The sequence below is a fragment of the Cajanus cajan genome, chromosome 3 (genome assembly GCF_000230855.2).
Source record: "Cajanus cajan strain Asha chromosome 3, NIPB_CcT2T_4, whole genome shotgun sequence".
Classification (NCBI taxonomy): Eukaryota; Viridiplantae; Streptophyta; class Magnoliopsida; order Fabales; family Fabaceae; genus Cajanus; species Cajanus cajan.
In genome coordinates, this window is record NC_138519.1 from 14,521,548 (window position 1) to 14,542,899 (window position 21,352).

The following is a 21,352-nucleotide window of genomic DNA, read 5'->3' on the forward strand; positions in this document are numbered from 1 at the left end:
ATCAAATGACAGCAAGAAGCAAAGTGGGAATAATAAATCCTAAGAAACCTTATGTAGGAGTTTTTGAAAATGTTAAGTTAAATGAAGCAATTCCTAGCAAGGTTTTGAATGACATAAATATAATACATGTTGTTATTTCTAACAAGTGTGTTAGTGTTTTAGAAAAACATAAGTACATGCAAGATGAAGAAATATGCATGTGCCACTTCCTACACCAAAACCAAGATAAAGGGTAAAAGCTTCAAGCATCAGACGGAAAGATCAAACGAAGCCAAGCCTAGCACAAAAAGGAAAATGATCAAGTCTTAGACGATACAGACCACAGACAAAGGGTTAAAATAAGTATCAAACAAGGCCAAATCAAGAACAAGAAAAAAGTGGGTTAAGCACCGGATGAAATCCGTACAAACATCAGATGAAGCCTAATGGTCAACCAGATGAATATAAGTCAAGGCAAATCTCAGCATAAGGATCACACGAAGAGTAAACAAAGCTGAATGATAGATGGAATATGAAATGTGCGCCAGACGATGATAAATCAAATATCAGACGAAGGTGTGTCAAGGACAACCTAGAGCGCAATATAAGAACTCAGACGAAGGCTAGTCAAAGATCAAAAGAAAGTCAACAACATATCAGACGAAGGATAACACAGACTAAAAAATATTCCAGACGGAAACAAAGTCTATCCATCTACAATGTTGACTAGACCATAGAAAGTCAAAGCATAAAGGACAAATGCTCAGACAAAGATCAAGACTTGAGATGGACATGGACTATTAGACACAGACGAAGATTGCCATACAAGTATTTGAAGAATCAAGTCTCAAGGGACAACTCAGGCATCGTCTACGATCATACGAAAGCTCTCAACATGACGCATGATTAAAGGAAGAGAAAAAGAAGAAGAAAAGCACGCCACAAGTAAAAGCATGCATGTGTCAGAAAAAGTACATCACTTTTTCAGATAAAAACAACGCTCTACAGCTACGCAACCGGAAAAAGGAAAAAAAGTTCCTAGGTCTCAGCTAAAGTCAGACACTGCTGCTAAAAAACGTAGAAGACTTCACGCAATGTCTAAATAGGAAGTAACATTTAATGCAAGATCTTGTGCATTAAATGAAAGATCGAACTAGTCATGAACGACTACATTGTGCTTCAACGGACATTTGCAACGGGCAAGTTTTACAAGAATATATATATGTCATAACTTCAAACCTGGAAAGATTGGCGTTGGAAAAGAATGATATCAAGCCCATGAAGCAACGAAACCAGAGACAGAGCTTATAGAGTCAAATGTACCATAGTGTATTTATATCTGTAGACTAAGGAGTTCCAAGTGTAACTTAGGAACATGCACCTTAGTGAGTGTATCAAATATTTGTATCCTCTTTGTGAGAGTAAACCAAAAACTCAAACCAACTCATCTATTTATCATTTGTACAGCCTGAAAAGGATAGGGAAAGAATACTTGTAAAAACCTGGAGAGGCTTGTCAAAGAATCCTCACTACGAGCCTGAAAAGGCTGATCAAAGAATACTAGCGCTAACAAGTGAAGTTAGCAGGCCAGGAGTGGTCGAAAATACTCACTGAGAGATTGGAGAGGCTGAACAAAGAATACTAGTACTAATAGCCAACCAGGAGTGGTTGAAAAGACTTGGGACTAGGAGTGGTCGAGAATACTCACTGAGAGCCTGAAGAGGCTGAACAAAGAATACTAGAGCTAATGAGTGAAATTAGCTAACTAGGAGTGGTTGAGAATACTTAGGAATAGGAGTGGTCGAGAATACTCACTAAGAGCCTGAAGAGGATGAACAGAGAATACTAGTTCTATTAGCCAACCAGGAGTGGTTGAGAATACTTGGGGCCAGGAGTGGTCGAGAATACTCACTGAGAGCCTGAAGAGGTTGAACAAAGAATACTAGTGCTAATGAGTGAAGTTAGCTAACCAGGAGTGGTTGAAAATACTCAGGACCATGAGTGGTCGAGAATACTCACCGCGAGCCTGAAGAGGCTGATCAAAGAATACTAGCGCTGACAAGTGAAGTTGGCAGACTAGAAGTGGTCGATAATACTCGGCAAACCAAAAGTGGTGATAATACTTGTACTTCATTGAAAATCTAGTGGAACCCACTACAAGAAAAAATGATTTTTATGATGACAATATTTGTCACTATAACCTTAAAAAATAGTCACTGCATATATCTTGTGACGATATTTTGATTTGTCACTAGTCGTCACTAATATGCGAGTCACTATTTCATTAGTGACTATTTTTTAGATGTCACAAATAAAATATTTATTGTGATAAAAAATATCGTCACTAGTACTCATACACAATAATGACAAACACATGTTGTCACAAATATACAAGACTATATAGTGATAATTTAATCGTCACTACTAAAAATTAATAATGATAATAATAAAAATAATAATAACAAAGTATTATTATTATTATTATTGCTATTAAATGTCAATTTTTTGTCACTGATTATTAATTTTAATCGATAGAATTTTATGACTATTTTTTTATAATAATTTATATTGTTTGATTATCACTATTTATTTAATTTAAAAATAATGCACTCGTCACTTTTTTAAATGTTAAAATGAAAATGAATTAAAGTAAATACATGATTAAATAATTCAAATATAACATTAATATATATATATATATATATATATATATATATATATATATATATAAAATGCAGTACATGTACAATAATGAACTAAAACACAAAAATATTTATTAGAGTAAATGCGTCAGTATTGGACACAAGTTAAAACACTAAATCACTAAATATAAATGAACCATTACATGTTTAATAACAAAAATTGAAACATAATACCAACAACATTTTAAATCCCAAATATCGTATATTAAACTATTACAACTACTAACATTTCATAAATTTTAAATTAAATAGACTATTCTCTAAGTAAAAAGACAACATCTTCATGAATTTCCAGTCCTGCAAATAAATATAAGAAAAAATAATAAATATGTAGAAAAATAAAATAATTGGTGTTTTTTTAAATGTAATCACATATAAATTATAAAATATTAATTAATAAAAGACTTCAAAAAAAAACTTACATTTTTAACTTAAGCACTTGAGTCAGTAGAGTCTACACCATCACATTTCTCCCAATAAGTTAGCTATTTGACGCTTCACTTCATTCTCAACATTTTGCTTCATTTGCTCTTGTTGAGCATCAATCAATTCTCTTTGAGATTGCAATTCAATTTGTAGTTGAATATTGGTCTCCTCTTGCTTTTTAGTAATATCAGTCAATTTTTGCACTTCTAAATCTAAATTATTTGCTCGATTTTGAGCATTCTCAAGTTGATTTTGAAGAAATTGTTTTTGTGAAAATTTCTTAGTTATTCCTGAACTGCCAACACCTATAGAGTGATTTGGTTTTCTTCCTAAAACAATGGCAAAGTGTTCCACCAATGGTACAGGGGCCTCTGAAATATTTTCCTGATATATGTCACTTACATTCTTCAAATCTTCCTATAAAAATATAAAAAATATTATGATGTCATTAAAAGTTTCACTATACTAGTTCACAAATAGATATTAAAAAATTGCATAAAAGCATTATTACTAACTATCAACACATAAAGAAAATTGCAACTATATATAATATGTCACATACAATATATATAATTAATGTTTTATATTTAATAACAACATAAATTCTATAAAATATCTTTTTACTTACCATAATTTGTTCTCCATTTGGAATGCACCAAGTCCCATTAGATCTCATACGTGTTGCTTTCCAAACTTCCATAGCGTTTGGCCATTCATCAGCTTTGGATTCTTGTTTCTATTAAAATAAAATAATAAAATAATACAAGTAAATTAATGATTAAATTATCAAAAATAAAATTTAGTGTTAAATGACTTTATAAATTTGCAAACCTTACATTTATTGATATCTTATTCTATATGAAAATAAAAAGGGAAATTGTTTTATATAATGTACAAAGAATTTTACATGAAATATTACCATTTCAAATGCCTTTTGCACAATTGATTTTGTACCGGTAATTGATTTCATCTCTTGCTTGCTTCGATTAACTTTATTTTTTAAGCTCCTTTCCTGCATATGAATAAAAATTATTTATAATCATATAAATATAAAATTATAACAAATAAATTTAAACTCAAAATATTTAAGTAATTTTACCTGAAATTTTAAATCACTCCACTTATTATTGATTAACCAATTCCAATCATCAGGAAATACATTTTTTGGCCTTCCCTTCTTTTTGAGATATAGTTGATGTAAATGATAAAGCTTATTTTTGTATTGAGATTGAATTTGCTTCATTGCATATTCCTTAACCTCATCAGATAAACTTAATGCATCCTATGTCACATGAATATTATAAGAGAAACATAAACAAAACATTATCAAATGAAGTTTAAAAATATAAATTATGTTGAATGAAAGCAATAATCATACTAACCTTTATATGTTTCCACATTTCATCTACATCATCTTTAGCTATTTCACTCCAGCTATTAACTTGCAAAGGAGCTTTCTGGCGTATACAAACTTGTGCCTCTGACTTAAAATATTTTGCATGTTTTCCACATATCTTATAAAATGGTGGAGGAAATTGAATGTCAATATTTTTTCCTTTTGCCATAAGCCTTTTTTTTTCTTTTTAAATTTTGCATTAATTGTATGTCCACGTCCTTTCCTTATGGCATGATCACCTAAAATAAATAAGATAAATTAATAATATTTTATACTAATAATATTTTATTTTTTCCTAAAAAAGTGTCATAAAAGTACTTGAATTAGATTCAACTTGTTCTACATTCATAGTTTCTGAGGCATGAGCTGTCCTATTGAGTTGAGACTCATTCAGTTGTTTTTCAACGTGTGTAAATGGACCATTAGAGACTCTTTTAGAATTCAATCTCAATGGTCTTATAATCATATAAATAAAAATTATATGATTAACTTTATTTTTTAAGCTCCTTTCCTGCATATGAATAAAAATTATTTATAATCATATAAATATAAAATTATAACAAATAAATTTAAACTCAAAATATTTAAGTAATTTTACCTGAAATTTTAAATCACTCCACTTATTATTGATTAACCAATTCCAATCATCAGGAAATACATTTTTTGGCCTTCCCTTCTTTTTGAGATATAGTTGATGTAAATGATAAAGCTTATTTTTGTATTGAGATTGAATTTGCTTCATTGCATATTCCTTAACCTCATCAGATAAACTTAATGCATCCTATGTCACATGAATATTATAAGAGAAACATAAACAAAACATTATCAAATGAAGTTTAAAAATATAAATTATGTTGAATGAAAGCAATAATCATACTAACCTTTATATGTTTCCACATTTCATCTACATCATCTTTAGCTATTTCACTCCAGCTATTAACTTGCAAAGGAGCTTTCTGGCGTATACAAACTTGTGCCTCTGACTTAAAATATTTTGCATGTTTTCCACATATCTTATAAAATGGTGGAGGAAATTGAATGTCAATATTTTTTCCTTTTGCCATAAGCCTTTTTTTTTCTTTTTAAATTTTGCATTAATTGTATGTCCACGTCCTTTCCTTATGGCATGATCACCTAAAATAAATAAGATAAATTAATAATATTTTATACTAATAATATTTTATTTTTTCCTAAAAAAGTGTCATAAAAGTACTTGAATTAGATTCAACTTGTTCTACATTCATAGTTTCTGAGGCATGAGCTGTCCTATTGAGTTGAGACTCATTCAGTTGTTTTTCAACGTGTGTAAATGGACCATTAGAGACTCTTTTAGAATTCAATCTCAATGGTCTTATAATCATATAAATAAAAATTATATGATTAACTTTATTTTTTAAGCTCCTATCCTGCATATGAATAAAAATTATTTATAATCATATAAATATAAAATTATAACAAATAAATTTAAACTCAAAATATTTAAGTAATTTTACCTGAAATTTTAAATCACTCCACTTATTATTGATTAACCAATTCCAATCATCAGGAAATACATTTTTTGGCCTTCCCTTCTTTTTGAGATATAGTTGATGTAAATGATAAAGCTTATTTTTGTATTGAGATTGAATTTGCTTCATTGCATATTCCTTAACCTCATCAGATAAACTTAATGCATCCTATGTCACATGAATATTATAAGAGAAACATAAACAAAACATTATCAAATGAAGTTTAAAAATATAAATTATGTTGAATGAAAGCAATAATCATACTAACCTTTATATGTTTCCACATTTCATCTACATCATCTTTAGCTATTTCACTCCAGCTATTAACTTGCAAAGGAGCTTTCTGGCGTATACAAACTTGTGCCTCTGACTTAAAATATTTTGCATGTTTTCCACATATCTTATAAAATGGTGGAGGAAATTGAATGTCAATATTTTTTCCTTTTGCCATAAGCCTTTTTTTTTCTTTTTAAATTTTGCATTAATTGTATGTCCACGTCCTTTCCTTATGGCATGATCACCTAAAATAAATAAGATAAATTAATAATATTTTATACTAATAATATTTTATTTTTTCCTAAAAAAGTGTCATAAAAGTACTTGAATTAGATTCAACTTGTTCTACATTCATAGTTTCTGAGGCATGAGCTGTCCTATTGAGTTGAGACTCATTCAGTTGTTTTTCAACGTGTGTAAATGGACCATTAGAGACTCTTTTAGAATTCAATCTCAATGGTCTTATAATCATATAAATAAAAATTATATGATTAACTTTATTTTTTAAGCTCCTTTCCTGCATATGAATAAAAATTATTTATAATCATATAAATATAAAATTATAACAAATAAATTTAAACTCAAAATATTTAAGTAATTTTACCTGAAATTTTAAATCACTCCACTTATTATTGATTAACCAATTCCAATCATCAGGAAATACATTTTTTGGCCTTCCCTTCTTTTTGAGATATAGTTGATGTAAATGATAAAGCTTATTTTTGTATTGAGATTGAATTTGCTTCATTGCATATTCCTTAACCTCATCAGATAAACTTAATGCATCCTATGTCACATGAATATTATAAGAGAAACATAAACAAAACATTATCAAATGAATTTTAAAAATATAAATTATGTTGAATGAAAGCAATAATCATACTAACCTTTATATGTTTCCACATTTCATCTACATCATCTTTAGCTATTTCACTCCAACTATTAACTTGCAAAGGAGCTTTCTGGCGTATACAAACTTGTGCCTCTGACTTAAAATATTTTGCATGTTTTCCACATATCTTATAAAATGGTGGAGGAAATTGAATGTCAATATTTTTCCTTTTGCCATAAGCCTTTTTTTTTCTTTTTAAATTTTGCATTAATTGTATGTCCACGTCCTTTCCTTATGGCATGATCACCTAAAATAAATAAGATAAATTAATAATATTCTATACTAATAATATTTTATTTTTTCCTAAAAAAGTGTCATAAAAGTACCTGAATTAGATTCAACTTGTTCTACATTCATAGTTTCTGAGGCATGAGCTGTCCTATTGAGTTGAGACTCATTCAGTTGTTTTTCAACGTGTGTAAATGGACCATTAGAGACTCTTTTAGAATTCAATCTCAATGGTCTTATCACCTATCAATTAGAATAATTAATTATAAAAATTAAAGGTAAATACAAATTACATTATTAAATAAGTAAAAAAGAATGCCATAATCAAATTGATGAATTGTCTGTGCATTTCAAGTATCAATCCAAAATGATAAGATTTGTCTAAAATTGGTGTTCTCTAAGAACTACAAAGTGACTATCCATACAAAGGTTTTTAAAAAAATTTGTATGAGCATATAAGATTATGAGACACCATACTTTGTTGAAAGACTATCATCAATAACTTGTAAAACTATAAATTTTAGGGATTAGTAATATTTGATAAGAAAAGTTTTTCCTAAATGCATATGTTATTGACTTAAATGATTAACAAACTAAATTACTCTAATACAATCTATTATAATTTGATAACAAAATAATGCATATTAGAATTACAATGAAAAAAAAATTCAACACTTGCCTTTCTTTTTCGTGACCCAAAAGCATTTTCAACACTAAAATCATTATCGTTGTTATCCTCACTAGAAAAATTTGATCCAAGTTCTTCTTCATCTTCAAGTATGTAGTCTTCATTATCCTTTTCAACTTTCTCTTTATCTCTCTTCTTAGAATTTTGAATCAGACCCTTAAAAATGGAGGAGATTTGGGACAACCCAAGAGCCTCTAATCTTGCTCTATTTTCTGCAATTTTTTGCATCCTCTGCTCCTCATACTTGGAAGTTTCAAGCTTTGACGTTGTTTTTCTCTTCTTCACTACAAACAATAAACCTTTCAATATTAGATATATTAAGTTTATATTAGCATTTAAGAATCCAATTAGAATAGTAAAAAAAAAAATCAATCTTTGAAATTATTGATTCTTCTTTTTCCAATTGTACATTATTTTTAATCATATATCACAATCTTAGTTTATCATTTTGGGATAGAGTTTAGTTTAGTTTAATGTCCAGAGAAACTTATTACAACAATCAATGGAAGTGAAATTGATGATGACCTAATAATTACAATAATCAAGAGAATTGAATTGTGAAAGAGAGAATGATGATATAAAGAAAATAAAAATACCATACAATGTTTCTGATTGCAAAAGGCGAACCAAACTTTCTTGACAAGAGGAAAAAGAGAATAAAGTTGAGAGGTTACCTTAGATTTTTCTACGCTCTTCGTTTTCTGCAACGTTCTTGATGGGAGAGAAAATAAAAAAGAAAAGTGGAAGGTTACCTAAAATCTTTTTCTTTCCCGCTTGTTTATCAGTATGTCTCCTGAAAAATAAGAAAGTGAGAGGTTACCTATTCACGCTTGCTTATCAGTGTGCACTGTGTCTCGTGAATTTGTTTTAGGTTAAGTAAAAAAGTTAAACAATAAATAAATAAAATTATAAAAAAAATTATAAAAAAATTTAAATTTTAATTCCTTAAAATAAGGATATTATTTTTTATTTTTTTATTAAATAATTCAAGATTATGTTATATAAATTAAATTTTCATAAAAAAAATAAGCTACGCATTTTTTCAAAGACCTAAGATTACAAATTTCAATAACTAATTTTATGTCATTAATATTTTTTTATTTATTATAAAAGTTGATAGAAAGATTAATAGTAGTTGAAATAAAAAACATTTATTAGTGTGTCTCAAAAGGTATAAATTTTAAAGTTTTTATAAAATATTTGCAAGTTTGTCATATTGTAAAAGTTAATAATTAATTTTTTAATTCTCAAAGCAATATAATTCAAACACTAATAATATTATTGTATTACACATATTAAATAACATATTATCTACTAATAATATGAAGAGAATAAGTTGTGCAGTAAGTACTTCCTTCCAACATACTTTTATATACAAATTTTATAAAATAAAATTAAAATTCTATTGTTTAAGTGAATGTATTTAGCTATTTCATGATAGATGTACAATTTATAAGTGACAGTTTATAAAATTGGGCAATCTGATAGAAAACTAGATTGGGTCGAAGGACCTTGACCAAAACTAAGGATCATCAATCTAATTATAATATATAATAGTTTAGACAATGAATATAACATCAAATGAATAAAATAAAACTACAATAGTAATACTGTTCTTACCAAGTTCAAAGTAAGAAGCAATGTATAATACATTTCTTTTTGTGATAGTTGCTTCAATTAGAGTTCTTGTCTATCTGGTAGGGGAGGGATAGTCCAATAATAATAATTCAATTGATATATACGCACATATATAGCCTATAGGAAGCTTATCGGGTGAGAGATGACAGCATAAGAGGAGTTAATCTCAACCATCGATATATATATAGTTATAAGGCCAAAATTAACACCTCCCACTCGTGCTCTCACTAGATTTTATAGGAATAGCAAAATTTGAAGAGGTAATGCTAAGACTTGGTATCTAAAAGGAAAATACTACAAAAGCAGAACAAAAGTGAACAAAAAAGACAAACTGAAAAGGAGAGAAACAAACAAGATAATGATCACTCATCCCACAACGTAACCTTTAAAGGGATTTGTTAATACTATTTAAAAAGAAAAGGTTAGAATATTCTCATGGACCCAAACCTACTTCAAAATAATTTGGGCATACAATTTGGTTTGTAAAGAATCATAGAATACTAACATCCACTTGATCAAGCAAGTTCAAATTAATGACAGCTTACGTTTGACAAGCCACCAGAAAATAGTGCAAATGAGAAATATATGATCTCTGATTAATTAACTGAAGCTTTAGAAACCCTTTTCCAGTTACTTTGTAGAGGGGACTTGAGTAATTTGCATATTGATACTGCACAATGATAAACTTGCAGTTTTCTATTCTGCAATTCAGCTTTAGAAATGAACTATTTAATTATGATTAACAAGCAAATCCAGCTTCAATCAACAATTTCTGAGTAAAGTTTATTTTATAATCATAAAGAGCAGAAGAAATGGAAGAAATTATAGAATAATTTAGCTTTCCCCCCTCTGGAGGACTTGCAAACAAGTAATTACTAAAATGAACAAAAATTCTACGTTGGTCTTCTTTTGCTTTGATCTTTTGTGAGAAAAGTTTTCACCCTGTGTCTTAAGTTACAACTTAGCTCCTGTGACACCCTCTACCCCATTATTAATATACAACAAATGTAACAATAAAATATTTCTTTCCGACTTCTCACATCATCTGTAACACCCTATTATTTTAATATTATTATTGAGTCTTTTCGTAAATTTATTAAGTTTTAGGGGTATTTTTGTAAATATTAATGGCATTTTTGCAGTTTTATTAAAGTTTGAGGGGTAAATGGGTAACTTGGAACGGGCTGTTCCAAAGTTGGAACGGGCCGTTCCAAGCAATAAAAGGATACTGAAATTTTAAGTTGGGAACGGGCCCAGAACGGGCCGTTCCGGAAGGAGAACGGGCCATTCCGGAGGGAGAACGGGCCGTTCTGCTGAGAGTGAGAACGGGCCGTTCTGGTTTTAGAACGGGCCGTTCTGCTTTTTGGAAACGGGCCGTTCCAATTTTAGAACGGGCCGTTCCAGTTGAAAATTTTGCACAGATTCGAAGGTTCCAGAACGGGCCGTTCCGAAATCGGTACGGGCCGTTCCGGGTAACCCAGATTGCCTATAAATAGGAGGCATGGGGGGTGAAAAATTATAACTGAGAAGGGTGAAAAATTTTAGAGAGAGAGAGAGAGAGAGAAAGAGGAGGGAGAGAAAGAGGAATCTTGAGGAGGAGATTCTGTCCTAGTTCCGGTTATTGTTTAAGGAGAGAAGTGGAGGTTCTGCCCTAGTTCCAGTTACTCTTTAAGGAAAGAGAGGAGGAGGTTCTGCCCAAGTTCCTATCTATTCAGGTACGGGGGGAAAAGGGGATTATTTATATGTAGAGTATATGAGGGTATTGGGTAGAATTTCTTAGGATCACGTTTAATTTATCTGAATGGAAGGCTGAGACTCCTTATTTCCCGTTAGTTCTTTTAAGTTTCCTACTTACTTGAGAATTTAAATATACCATGAAAATATAAATGGATTCCTAACTAGGAGGCACTGCCACCTTTACTGGAATTAATTTATATTTCCTTATTATTATCTGTATATATAATTTATAATTTGGAATAATTATTCTATTGAAGATATAAATTGATTCCTAACTAGGAGGCACTGCCACCTTTACTGGAGTTAATTTATATTTGTTATTATCTGTATATATATGATTTCTTGTTTTTCACTATATTGTAATGAAAATGCGGTGAGCTAGATTTTGGAATAATGAGGGGTTTTATAATTTATCCTAATTATTCTAATTGATTATTATATTAATGAAAGTTATTATTATATTACTTGTTAATGGATAATCTTGATGTGACTTTGAATCATAAGTTGAGATGTTGTATGTGATTGTGATGTCTCACACTAATGACTAGGGATGGCACGACCCCTGGGTATGTGGTGCTACAGGGAGGGCGTGACCCTAGCATGGTGTGGGATGAGTAAGACAATTAACACACACCACTTATGTCGTTTATGGCAGCCCTGACATGGGGTTAATTGCAAGAGATTGTATTGATTGTAATGTGATTGTGTTTCCTCACACCAAAAGACTAGGGATGGCATGGCCCCTGGGTAAGTGATGCTACAGGGAGGGCATGACCCTGGTCTGGTGTGGGTTGAGTGAGGCAATTAACCTGTATCACTTGTGTCAGATATGGCGAGGTCTTGGCATAATGTTAATTGTGAAATTGGCATGAATTATAGATGTTGAGATAATTGTTATATTGATGTGAATGAGGAAAGGTAAAAATGATAGTGTTAATTATAAAATTTAAATGGATTGTGATGGATTGATAAATTATGATACATGCTTGTAAATATTTTATTAAATAAAGAAAATATGATGAGATTTTAACATGCTGTGTTTGGATGTACTTTGCATATAGATATCTTCTTTTCTCACCGTATAAATTGTGGATATTTTAGGTGGAGAGGATCCGGCTGCAAGTGGCATATAGGATGCCAACAGTTTTATTTTGGGAAATGCTCTGATATTGTGACATCGGGGCAAAGGATTTTTTAGGAGCGAAATATTCGTGTGAATTTGGTACTGTAATATTATTTTAAAAACAAATTGTAAAAACTCTTGTGTGTTATGTGTTATATTTCTGCTAATGTGGTTGTTCGAAGTTTCTCATGTGAACCCTTTTAACTTAATTGAAAGATTTATTACAATATGTGTTGGGGTAGTAAGGGTGTCACATTTAGTGGTATCAGAGCATGTCGATTCAATCGGCCGTAAGTTATGAGTCTGCTATGCTTGTTTGGTAGATGAATGGTGTAGTAAATTGATTGTTGAATTTATTGATATAAACGATTGATTAAATTTGTTGTTTTAGAGTATGATTGTTAACTTTTCTGGGAGGACAGAAAAACAATGGCAGGAGGTAGAAACGATCGTGCAATCGCTGATGCTCTGCAAGCGATGGCTCAGGCTATTGGTAATCTGAACCAACGACCAGAGATAGATTGGCTAGAGAGATTTCAGCGAAATAATCCGCCAAGCTTTCGTGGAGGCTATAATCCCGATGGAGCTGCTGATTGGATTTTTGAAATTGAAAAGATATTCCAAGCTATGGGATGTCCTTTGATACAGAAGGTAACTTTGGCCGTTTTTATGCTTTCTGGAGAGGCTGGCATCTGGTGGCAAGGTGCTTTGCAAAGAATGATGGCTGCGGGAACTCAAGTAAACTGGGATAACTTCAAGCGGCTGTTCTTGGAGAAATATTTTCCCCGAGATGTGAGACATAAGAAACAGGTGGAATTCCTTGAATTGAAACAAGGAGAGAATTCTGTGGCTGAATACATGACTAAATTTGAAGACTTAGTTAGATTTTGCCCTATGTATGATGGTGTAGACAATGAGGAGGACAAATGCGTGAAGTTTGTGAGCGGTCTTCGCCCTGAGATCAAACAAGTGTTCAATTATCAAGGGATCACTCACTACCATGAATTGGTAAACAAGTGCAGAGTATTTGATGAGGACAACCGAGCTAGGGTAACTCATTATAAGAGTGGAGGACCGATGAGAAATACTAAGTTTGGTTCAGCTAATAAGAATAAACCTTATACCAAGTTTGTAGGGGACTCAAGTTCTAAGGTGAATCATCAAGGTTCTACGCAACAAAGAAGCCAAGTTCCAATGGTTAGCCAAACTTCTGGAAGGGGAAGTGTGGGTTTTGTTCCACACAACAACTGTTTTAAATGTGGAAAGCCAGGTCATAGGGCAGTTGATTGTCGGATGCAAAGGATAATGATATGCTTCAAATGTAAAGCAGAGGGACATAAAGCTAGTGAATGCCCTCAGAGTAGGAAAGAAATAACAGAGGCTGGAGGGAGCGCTAGCAAACCTCGAACCACAGGAAGAGTATTTGCTTTGAGTGGTGCTGAAGCTACTCAATCCGAAGACTTAATTCAGGGTATGTGTTTCATTAATGGAACTCCTTTAACCGTTTTATATGATTCTGGTGCGACTCACTCTTTCATATCACATGCGTGTGTGTCTAAACTAAAATTACCTGTCTCTTCCTTGTCTTTTGAGTTAATTGTCGAAACACCCACTAGTGAATCGGTAATCACTTCTGATGTCTGTTCAAAGTGTCCTCTGACTGTTGAAGGTAGAGATTTCATGGTTGACTTAATTTGTTTACCTCTAAGTCAACTAGATGTTATTTTGGGTATGGACTGGTTATCTTCCAATCATGTCCTTTTGAATTGTGCTAGTAAATCTATTATCTTTGGGGAGTCTGTTGAAAAAGTGAGTAAGGATTATTTGACTGCCAACCAAGTTAAGGTATCTTTGCAAGAAGATGCCCAAGTATACATGTTGTTAGCTTCTCTGAATTCCGAGAAAAATGTTTTGGTAAATGAACTGCCTGTTGTGTGTGACTTTTCGGATGTCTTTTCTGATGTGTCTAGCTTACCACCCAGAAGAGAAGTAGAATTTTCCATAGATTTAGTTCCAGGAACAGGACCTATCTCTATTGCACCTTACAGGATGTCACCCATAGAGTTAGTGGAACTAAAGAAACAAATAGAAGACTTGTTGAAAAAGGGGTTTGTGAGGCCTAGTGTATCACCTTGGGGAGCACCCGTACTTCTAGTCAAAAAGAAGGATGGTAGTATGCGGTTGTGTGTAGATTATCGCCAGTTGAACAAGGTGACCATTAAGAACAAATATCCGTTGCCTAGGATAGATGATCTTATGGATCAGTTGGTAGGTGCTTGTGTGTTTAGTAAAATCGATCTTAGATCAGGGTACCATCAGATTAGAGTTAAGAGTGAAGATGTACCTAAGACAGCATTTAGGACCCGTTATGGACACTATGAGTATCTAGTAATGCCTTTTGGTGTGACGAATGCTCCTGCAATTTTTATGGATTACATGAACCGGATTCTTCATCCGTACTTGGATAAATTTGTAGTTGTCTTCATAGATGACATACTAGTTTATTCTAAGACTAAAGAGGAGCATGAAGAACACTTAAGGGTAGTACTACAAACCCTCAGGGAGAAACAACTTTATGCTAAATTGTCTAAGTGTGATTTTTGGCTTGAGGAGGTGAGTTTCTTAGGACATGTAATTTCAAGTGGGGGAATAGCAGTGGATCCATCTAAGGTTGAGGTTGTGCTTAATTGGGAGACACCTAAGTCAGTTAGTGAGATTAGAAGTTTCCTTGGATTGGCTGGATACTATAGAAGATTCATAGAAGGATTCTCTAAGTTAGCATTACCCTTGACAAGTTTGACTAGGAAAGGAGTTATGTTTGTATGGGATAGTAAATGTGAGGATAGTTTCCGAGCCCTTAAGGAAAAATTGACTAGTGCACCTGTTTTAGTATTGCCTGATCTTAGCAAGACTTTTGTGATTTATTGTGACGCTTCTAAGATGGGTTTGGGTGGAGTGTTAATGCAAGAAGGAAAGGTCGTATCTTATGCATCTAGGCAATTAAAAATACATGAGAGGAATTACCCCACCCATGATCTTGAATTAGCAGCAGTGGTGTTCACACTTAAGATTTGGAGACATTATTTGTATGGTTCAAAATTTGAAGTGTTTAGTGATCATAAGAGTCTTAGGTATTTGTTTGATCAAAAGGAATTAAATATGAGGCAAAGGAGATGGTTGGAGTTCCTTAAGGAGTATGATTTTGATCTTAGTTATCATCCAGGAAAAGCTAATGTGGTAGCTGATGCTTTGAGTAGGAAATCTTTGCAGTTGTCTTCTCTTATGATTAGGGAGATGGACCTTTTGGCACAATTTAGAGACTTAAGTCTGATTTGTGAGGTGACTCATAGTAGTGTGAGACTAGGTATGACTCGGGTGACTAGTGAGCTGTTGAAGGAAATTGGAGAAGCACAAATAGTGGATTCATTTCTAGTAGCTAGACGTGATGCTATAGGGAAAGGGATTGAAGGAGAATTTACCTTGGGTGTAGATGGAGTGGTAAGATTTAAAGACCGAGTATGTGTGCCTAGTGATCCTACGCTTAGACGATTGATCCTAGAGGAAGGTCATAGGAGCAAGCTTAGTTTTCACCCAGGAGCAACTAAGATGTATCATGACCTTAGGAAGATATTCTGGTGGCCTAGGATGAAGAAAGATATAGCTGAATTTGTGAGTGCCTGTTTAGTGTGTCAGAAGGCTAAAATAGAGCATCAAAAACCTTCAGGACTACTTCAGCCTTTGAGTATACCCGAGTGGAAATGGGATAGCATTTCCATGGATTTTGTAGTTGCTTTGCCTAGGACTAGGAGAGGACATGATTCCATTTGGGTTATAGTTGATAGGTTGACTAAGAGTGCACATTTCTTACCTATTAACATTAAGTATTCTCTAGAAAAATTGGCTAGATTGTATATTGATGAGATTGTGAGATTACATGGGATACCATCTAGCATAGTTTCAGATAGGGACCCTAGATTCACCTCTAGGTTTTGGGAGAGCCTACAACAAGCTTTGGGAACCCAACTGAGACTTAGTTCAGCTTACCACCCTCAAACTGATGGTCAGACTGAGAGGACTATTCAATCTTTAGAGGATTTGCTTAGAGCCTGTGTGTTGGACCAAGGGGGAAGTTGGGATAGTCTTTTACCTTTGATAGAGTTTACCTATAATAATAGTTACCACTCTAGCATAGGTATGGCACCCTATGAAGCCTTGTATGGTAGGAGGTGTAGGACTCCTTTGTGTTGGTGCGAGCCTGGTGATAATATCATCTTAGGACCTGAGATTGTGCAACAAACCACTGAAAAGGTTAGATTGATACAAGAAAGGATGAGGACAGCTCAGAATAGACAGAAAAATTATGCTGACAGGAGGAGAAAGGATTTGGAATTTCAAGAAGGTGACCATGTGTTCTTAAAAGTCACTCCATGGACTGGGGTTGGCAGGGCATTAAAATCCAGAAAACTTACTCCTCGATTTATTGGTCCTTTTCAAATTCTAAAAAGAGTCGGTAATGTTGCCTACCAAATTGCTTTGCCTCCTAATCTGTCAAATCTTCATGATGTTTTTCATATTTCTCAACTTCGAAAATACGTCCATGATCCTTCACATGTGATTGAATCGGATCATATTGAGGTTAAAGAGAATCTAACGGTGGAAGCAACCCCTGTGAGAGTCGAGGATCGAATGGTAAAGCAACTTAGGGGTAAAGAAATTCCTTTGGTGAAAGTTATTTGGGGAGGAGCTACACCAGAAAGTGCTACTTGGGAACTAGAGGAGAAGATGAGAGCGTCATATCCATTTTTATTTACTTCAGGTAATTTCGAGGACGAAATTTTTAAAAGGAGGGGAGAATTGTAACACCCTATTATTTTAATATTATTATTGAGTCTTTTCGTAAATTTATTAAGTTTTAGGGGTATTTTTGTAAATATTAATGGCATTTTTGCAGTTTTATTAAAGTTTGAGGGGTAAATGGGTAACTTGGAACGGGCTGTTCCAAAGTTGGAACGGGCCGTTCCAAGCAATAAAAGGATACTGAAATTTTAAGTTGGGAACGGGCCCAGAACGGGCCGTTCCGGAAGGAGAACGGGCCGTTCCGGAGGGAGAACGGGCCGTTCTGCTGAGAGTGAGAACGGGCCGTTCTGGTTTTAGAACGGGCCGTTCTGCTTTTTGGAAACGGGCCGTTCCAATTTTAGAACGGGCCGTTCCAGTTGAAAATTTTGCACAGATTCGAAGGTTCCAGAACGGGCCGTTCCGAAATCGGTACGGGCCGTTCCGGGTAACCCAGATTGCCTATAAATAGGAGGCATGGGGGGGTGAAAAATTATAACTGAGAAGGGTGAAAAATTTTAGAGAGAGAGAGAGAGAGAGAAAGAGGAGGGAGAGAAAGAGGAATCTTGAGGAGGAGATTCTGTCCTAGTTCCGGTTATTGTTTAAGGAGAGAAGTGGAGGTTCTGCCCTAGTTCCAGTTACTGTTTAAGGAAAGAGAGGAGGAGGTTCTGCCCAAGTTCCTATCTATTCAGGTACGGGGGGAAAAGGGGATTATTTATATGTAGAGTATATGAGGGTATTGGGTAGAATTTCTTAGGATCACGTTTAATTTATCTGAATGGAAGGCTGAGACTCCTTATTTCCCGTTAGTTCTTTTAAGTTTCCTACTTACTTGAGAATTTAAATATACCATGAAAATATAAATGGATTCCTAACTAGGAGGCACTGCCACCTTTACTGGAATTAATTTATATTTCCTTATTATTATCTGTATATATAATTTATAATTTGGAATAATTATTCTATTGAAGATATAAATTGATTCCTAACTAGGAGGCACTGCCACCTTTACTGGAGTTAATTTATATTTGTTATTATCTGTATATATATGATTTCTTGTTTTTCACTATATTGTAATGAAAATGCGGTGAGCTAGATTTTGGAATAATGAGGGGTTTTATAATTTATCCTAATTATTCTAATTGATTATTATATTAATGAAAGTTATTATTATATTACTTGTTAATGGATAATCTTGATGTGACTTTGAATCATAAGTTGAGATGTTGTATGTGATTGTGATGTCTCACACTAATGACTAGGGATGGCACGGCCCCTGGGTATGTGGTGCTACAGGGAGGGCGTGACCCTAGCATGGTGTGGGATGAGTAAGACAATTAACACACACCATTTATGTCGTTTATGGCAGCCCTGACATGGGGTTAATTGCAAGAGATTGTATTGATTGTAATGTGATTGTGTTTCCTCACACCAAAAGACTAGGGATGGCATGGCCCCTGGGTAAGTGATGCTACAGGGAGGGCATGACCCTGGTCTGGTGTGGGTTGAGTGAGGCAATTAACCTGTATCACTTGTGTCAGATATGGCGAGGTCTTGGCATAATGTTAATTGTGAAATTGGCATGAATTATAGATGTTGAGATAATTGTTATATTGATGTGAATGAGGAAAGGTAAAAATGATAGTGTTAATTATAAAATTTAAATGGATTGTGATGGATTGATAAATTATGATACATGCTTGTAAATATTTTATTAAATAAAGAAAATATGATGAGATTTTAACATGCTGTGTTTGGATGTACTTTGCATATAGATATCTTCTTTTCTCACCGTATAAATTGTGGATATTTTAGGTGGAGAGGATCCGGCTGCAAGTGGCATATAGGATGCCAACAGTTTTATTTTGGGAAATGCTCTGATATTGTGACATCGGGGCAAAGGATTTTTTAGGAGCGAAATATTCGTGTGAATTTGGTACTGTAATATTATTTTAAAAACAAATTGTAAAAACTCTTGTGTGTTATGTGTTATATTTCTGCTAATGTGGTTGTTCGAAGTTTCTCATGTGAACCCTTTTACTGTAATTGAAAGATTTATTACAATATGTGTTGGGTAGTAAGGGTGTCACATCATCCGGGAAATACTTCTCAAGAAAGACCTTCTTGAAGTTGTCCCAATTCAAGTGCACCCCTCCATCAATCATCCTCCGAAGTGCTCCTTCCCACCAAAAGTGAGCATCAGCAGTCAACATGAATGTGGCCAACTTCACCTTCTGAGCGATGGGACAATCCATAACATTGACAATCCATAACATTGAAAATTTTCATAGCAGCATCTGGGTCATATCCTCCTTTAAAGGTAGGTGGGTGATTTCGTTGAAATTGCTCCAACCAGTTAGGAGTAACTTCAGTCCTATTGTTATTATTCATAGCTTGTGCTAATGCTTGAAGAGCATCGGCAATCGCACGATCATTTCTACCAGCCATAGTCTAAGAAAATAATACAATCAATAAACATAATCAATCATCATACTAGCATACCAACAAGTTTAACAATCAGTTTAGTCCATCATTCATGTACCAAATAAACATAGTAAATCAAGTAAGCATAGTAAACTCATAACTCACGGTCGATTAGATCGACCTGCTCTGATACCACTAAATGTGACACCCTCTACCCCATTATTAATATACAACAAATGTAACAATAAAATATTTCTTTTCTTCTTTTTGGGTAAATAAAATCTTTCATAGTTGACAAATATTTCAAATATCACAAGGTAGAAGATTCACATTCGTAACTCATAAATCATAACTACAGTGTAAAAGAATTATAAAAGAAAAGAAGTTAAGATTTTCAATACAATTTAGTGAAAAAAAAGAAATCATATATATACAAATAATAATAAAGGAAATATAAATTAACTCCAGTAAAGGTGGCAGTGCCTCCTGGTTAGGAATCAATTTATATTTTCCAAATCATGTAATAAAATATAACAAAGATGTACATTTTGATCTTTTCTCAAGAACGTTCAAAATTACATAAGAAGAGAAAATTAAAGCTTTTAAAACAATAACATCCCTAAAAAAAACAAGCCTAGCTATGCCCGATGCCACATCCTATCAGAGCATGCCCCACTGAAGCCTTAAGCCTCATCACCAACATCCCCATGATGCTGATCATCTGCAACACAATTTAAAACATATACAAAAACAACAAGGGAGTGAGAAACATCTCACTCAGTTTCAGGTGCAGAAATAACTGCTAGATAGCACACACACACACACAACATATATAAGTCACATGTAAACAATACATAAATAGTCAATATTACATATATATACTCATTTATCATGCTTATGATGTCATGGACTCAACTCATAAATGCATGCATGTGGCGCCATACGGAAGATTCACAATTCATCGTTGGTGACCCTAAGGTACACCTGGTTACATCACTGGTGACCCTAAGGTACACCTTGTTAGCATGTTACATCGTGGGTGACCCTAAGGTACACCTTGTTAGTCGTGGGTGACCATAAGGTACACCTTGTTAGCATGTTACATCGTGGGTGACCATAAGGTACACCTTGTTAGTCGTGGGTATGCGGCCTCAGCGGCACACCTGGAGTAATATATGCATATGATGCATGTCATACATTCATAATCTCATGGACTCAACATTTAACTTATTACATAATTTCATTTAGTACATCATATCATTATTTGTCATAGTATCATAATCATAGTTTGTCTCAATAGTCCATTCTTAGGTCTCATGTCATTTGTCCATATTTCACATGGTCATGTCATCAATACTGCTCATAAGGTCTGCATAGGTATTCACAGAGAGCATTCTTGTTCATATTAAAACTCATTTATTATTAACATTAATTTCATACTCATTTATTACTTTCAACAAAGAACAAAGTATAATAAATAGAAAATCGGACAGAACAACGGC

The 21,352-nt window shown here is 33.3% G+C and overlaps 3 protein-coding genes across 4 annotated transcripts; all 3 read right to left on the bottom strand.

Moving 5' to 3' along the window:
• Positions 1–2,731: 2,731 nt before the first annotated feature.
• On the bottom strand, positions 2,732–4,751 carry LOC145955584 (uncharacterized). 2 transcript variants are annotated; one of them, XM_083070518.1, is made up of 6 exons: positions 4,490–4,750; positions 4,207–4,389; positions 4,027–4,119; positions 3,736–3,843; positions 3,104–3,524; positions 2,732–2,978 (listed from the first exon to the last, which is right to left on the bottom strand). In XM_083070518.1, the coding sequence occupies exons 1-5, from the start codon at positions 4,670–4,672 to the stop codon at positions 3,144–3,146; spliced, it is 948 nt and encodes a 315-aa protein (XP_082926644.1). In that variant the 5' UTR covers positions 4,673–4,750; the 3' UTR covers positions 2,732–2,978; positions 3,104–3,143. The 2 variants fall into 2 exon arrangements, with proteins under 2 accessions (XP_082926644.1, XP_082926645.1); XM_083070519.1 differs by lacking the exon at positions 4,207–4,389 and having other exon boundaries at positions 4,490–4,751.
• Positions 4,752–4,790: 39 nt separating this feature from the next.
• LOC109793032 (uncharacterized) lies at positions 4,791–5,675 on the bottom strand. Its single transcript, XM_083070521.1, has 3 exons — positions 5,385–5,675; positions 5,102–5,284; positions 4,791–5,014 (listed from the first exon to the last, which is right to left on the bottom strand). Exons 1-3 carry the CDS (start codon positions 5,565–5,567, stop codon positions 4,799–4,801), a joined length of 582 nt encoding a protein of 193 aa, XP_082926647.1. The 5' UTR covers positions 5,568–5,675; the 3' UTR covers positions 4,791–4,798.
• Positions 5,676–5,707: 32 nt separating this feature from the next.
• On the bottom strand, positions 5,708–8,877 carry LOC145955585 (uncharacterized). Its single transcript, XM_083070520.1, has 8 exons — positions 8,770–8,877; positions 8,087–8,379; positions 7,506–7,650; positions 7,175–7,426; positions 6,892–7,074; positions 6,612–6,804; positions 6,280–6,532; positions 5,708–6,179 (listed from the first exon to the last, which is right to left on the bottom strand). The coding sequence occupies exons 4-7, from the start codon at positions 7,385–7,387 to the stop codon at positions 6,318–6,320; spliced, it is 804 nt and encodes a 267-aa protein (XP_082926646.1). The 5' UTR covers positions 7,388–7,426; positions 7,506–7,650; positions 8,087–8,379; positions 8,770–8,877; the 3' UTR covers positions 5,708–6,179; positions 6,280–6,317.
• Between the last annotated feature and the right edge of the window lie 12,475 nt (positions 8,878–21,352).

Bases quoted from the DNA above. Each gene is read 5' to 3' on its own strand.
- LOC109793032 (XM_083070521.1), bottom strand. From the start codon at position 5,567: ATGGCAAAAGGAAAAAATATTGACATTCAATTTCCTCCACCATTTTAT. The intron at 5,285-5,384 runs GTTAGTATGATT...CATGTGACATAG, and splicing joins AAATGTGGAAACATATAAAG to GATGCATTAAGTTTATCTGA. The intron at 5,015-5,101 runs GTAAAATTACTT...ATTCATATGCAG, and splicing joins GGAGTGATTTAAAATTTCAG to GAAAGGAGCTTAAAAAATAA.
- LOC145955585 (XM_083070520.1), bottom strand. From the start codon at position 7,387: ATGCAAAATTTAAAAAGAAAAAAAAAGGCTTATGGCAAAAGGAAAAAT. The intron at 6,805-6,891 runs GTAAAATTACTT...ATTCATATGCAG, and splicing joins GGAGTGATTTAAAATTTCAG to GAAAGGAGCTTAAAAAATAA. The intron at 6,533-6,611 runs GTACTTTTATGA...TATTTATTTTAG, and splicing joins ACAAGTTGAATCTAATTCAA to GTGATCATGCCATAAGGAAA.
- LOC145955584 (XM_083070518.1), bottom strand. From the start codon at position 4,672: ATGGCAAAAGGAAAAAATATTGACATTCAATTTCCTCCACCATTTTAT. The intron at 4,390-4,489 runs GTTAGTATGATT...CATGTGACATAG, and splicing joins AAATGTGGAAACATATAAAG to GATGCATTAAGTTTATCTGA. The intron at 3,525-3,735 runs GTAAGTAAAAAG...ATATTTTTATAG, and splicing joins CAAATGGAGAACAAATTATG to GAAGATTTGAAGAATGTAAG.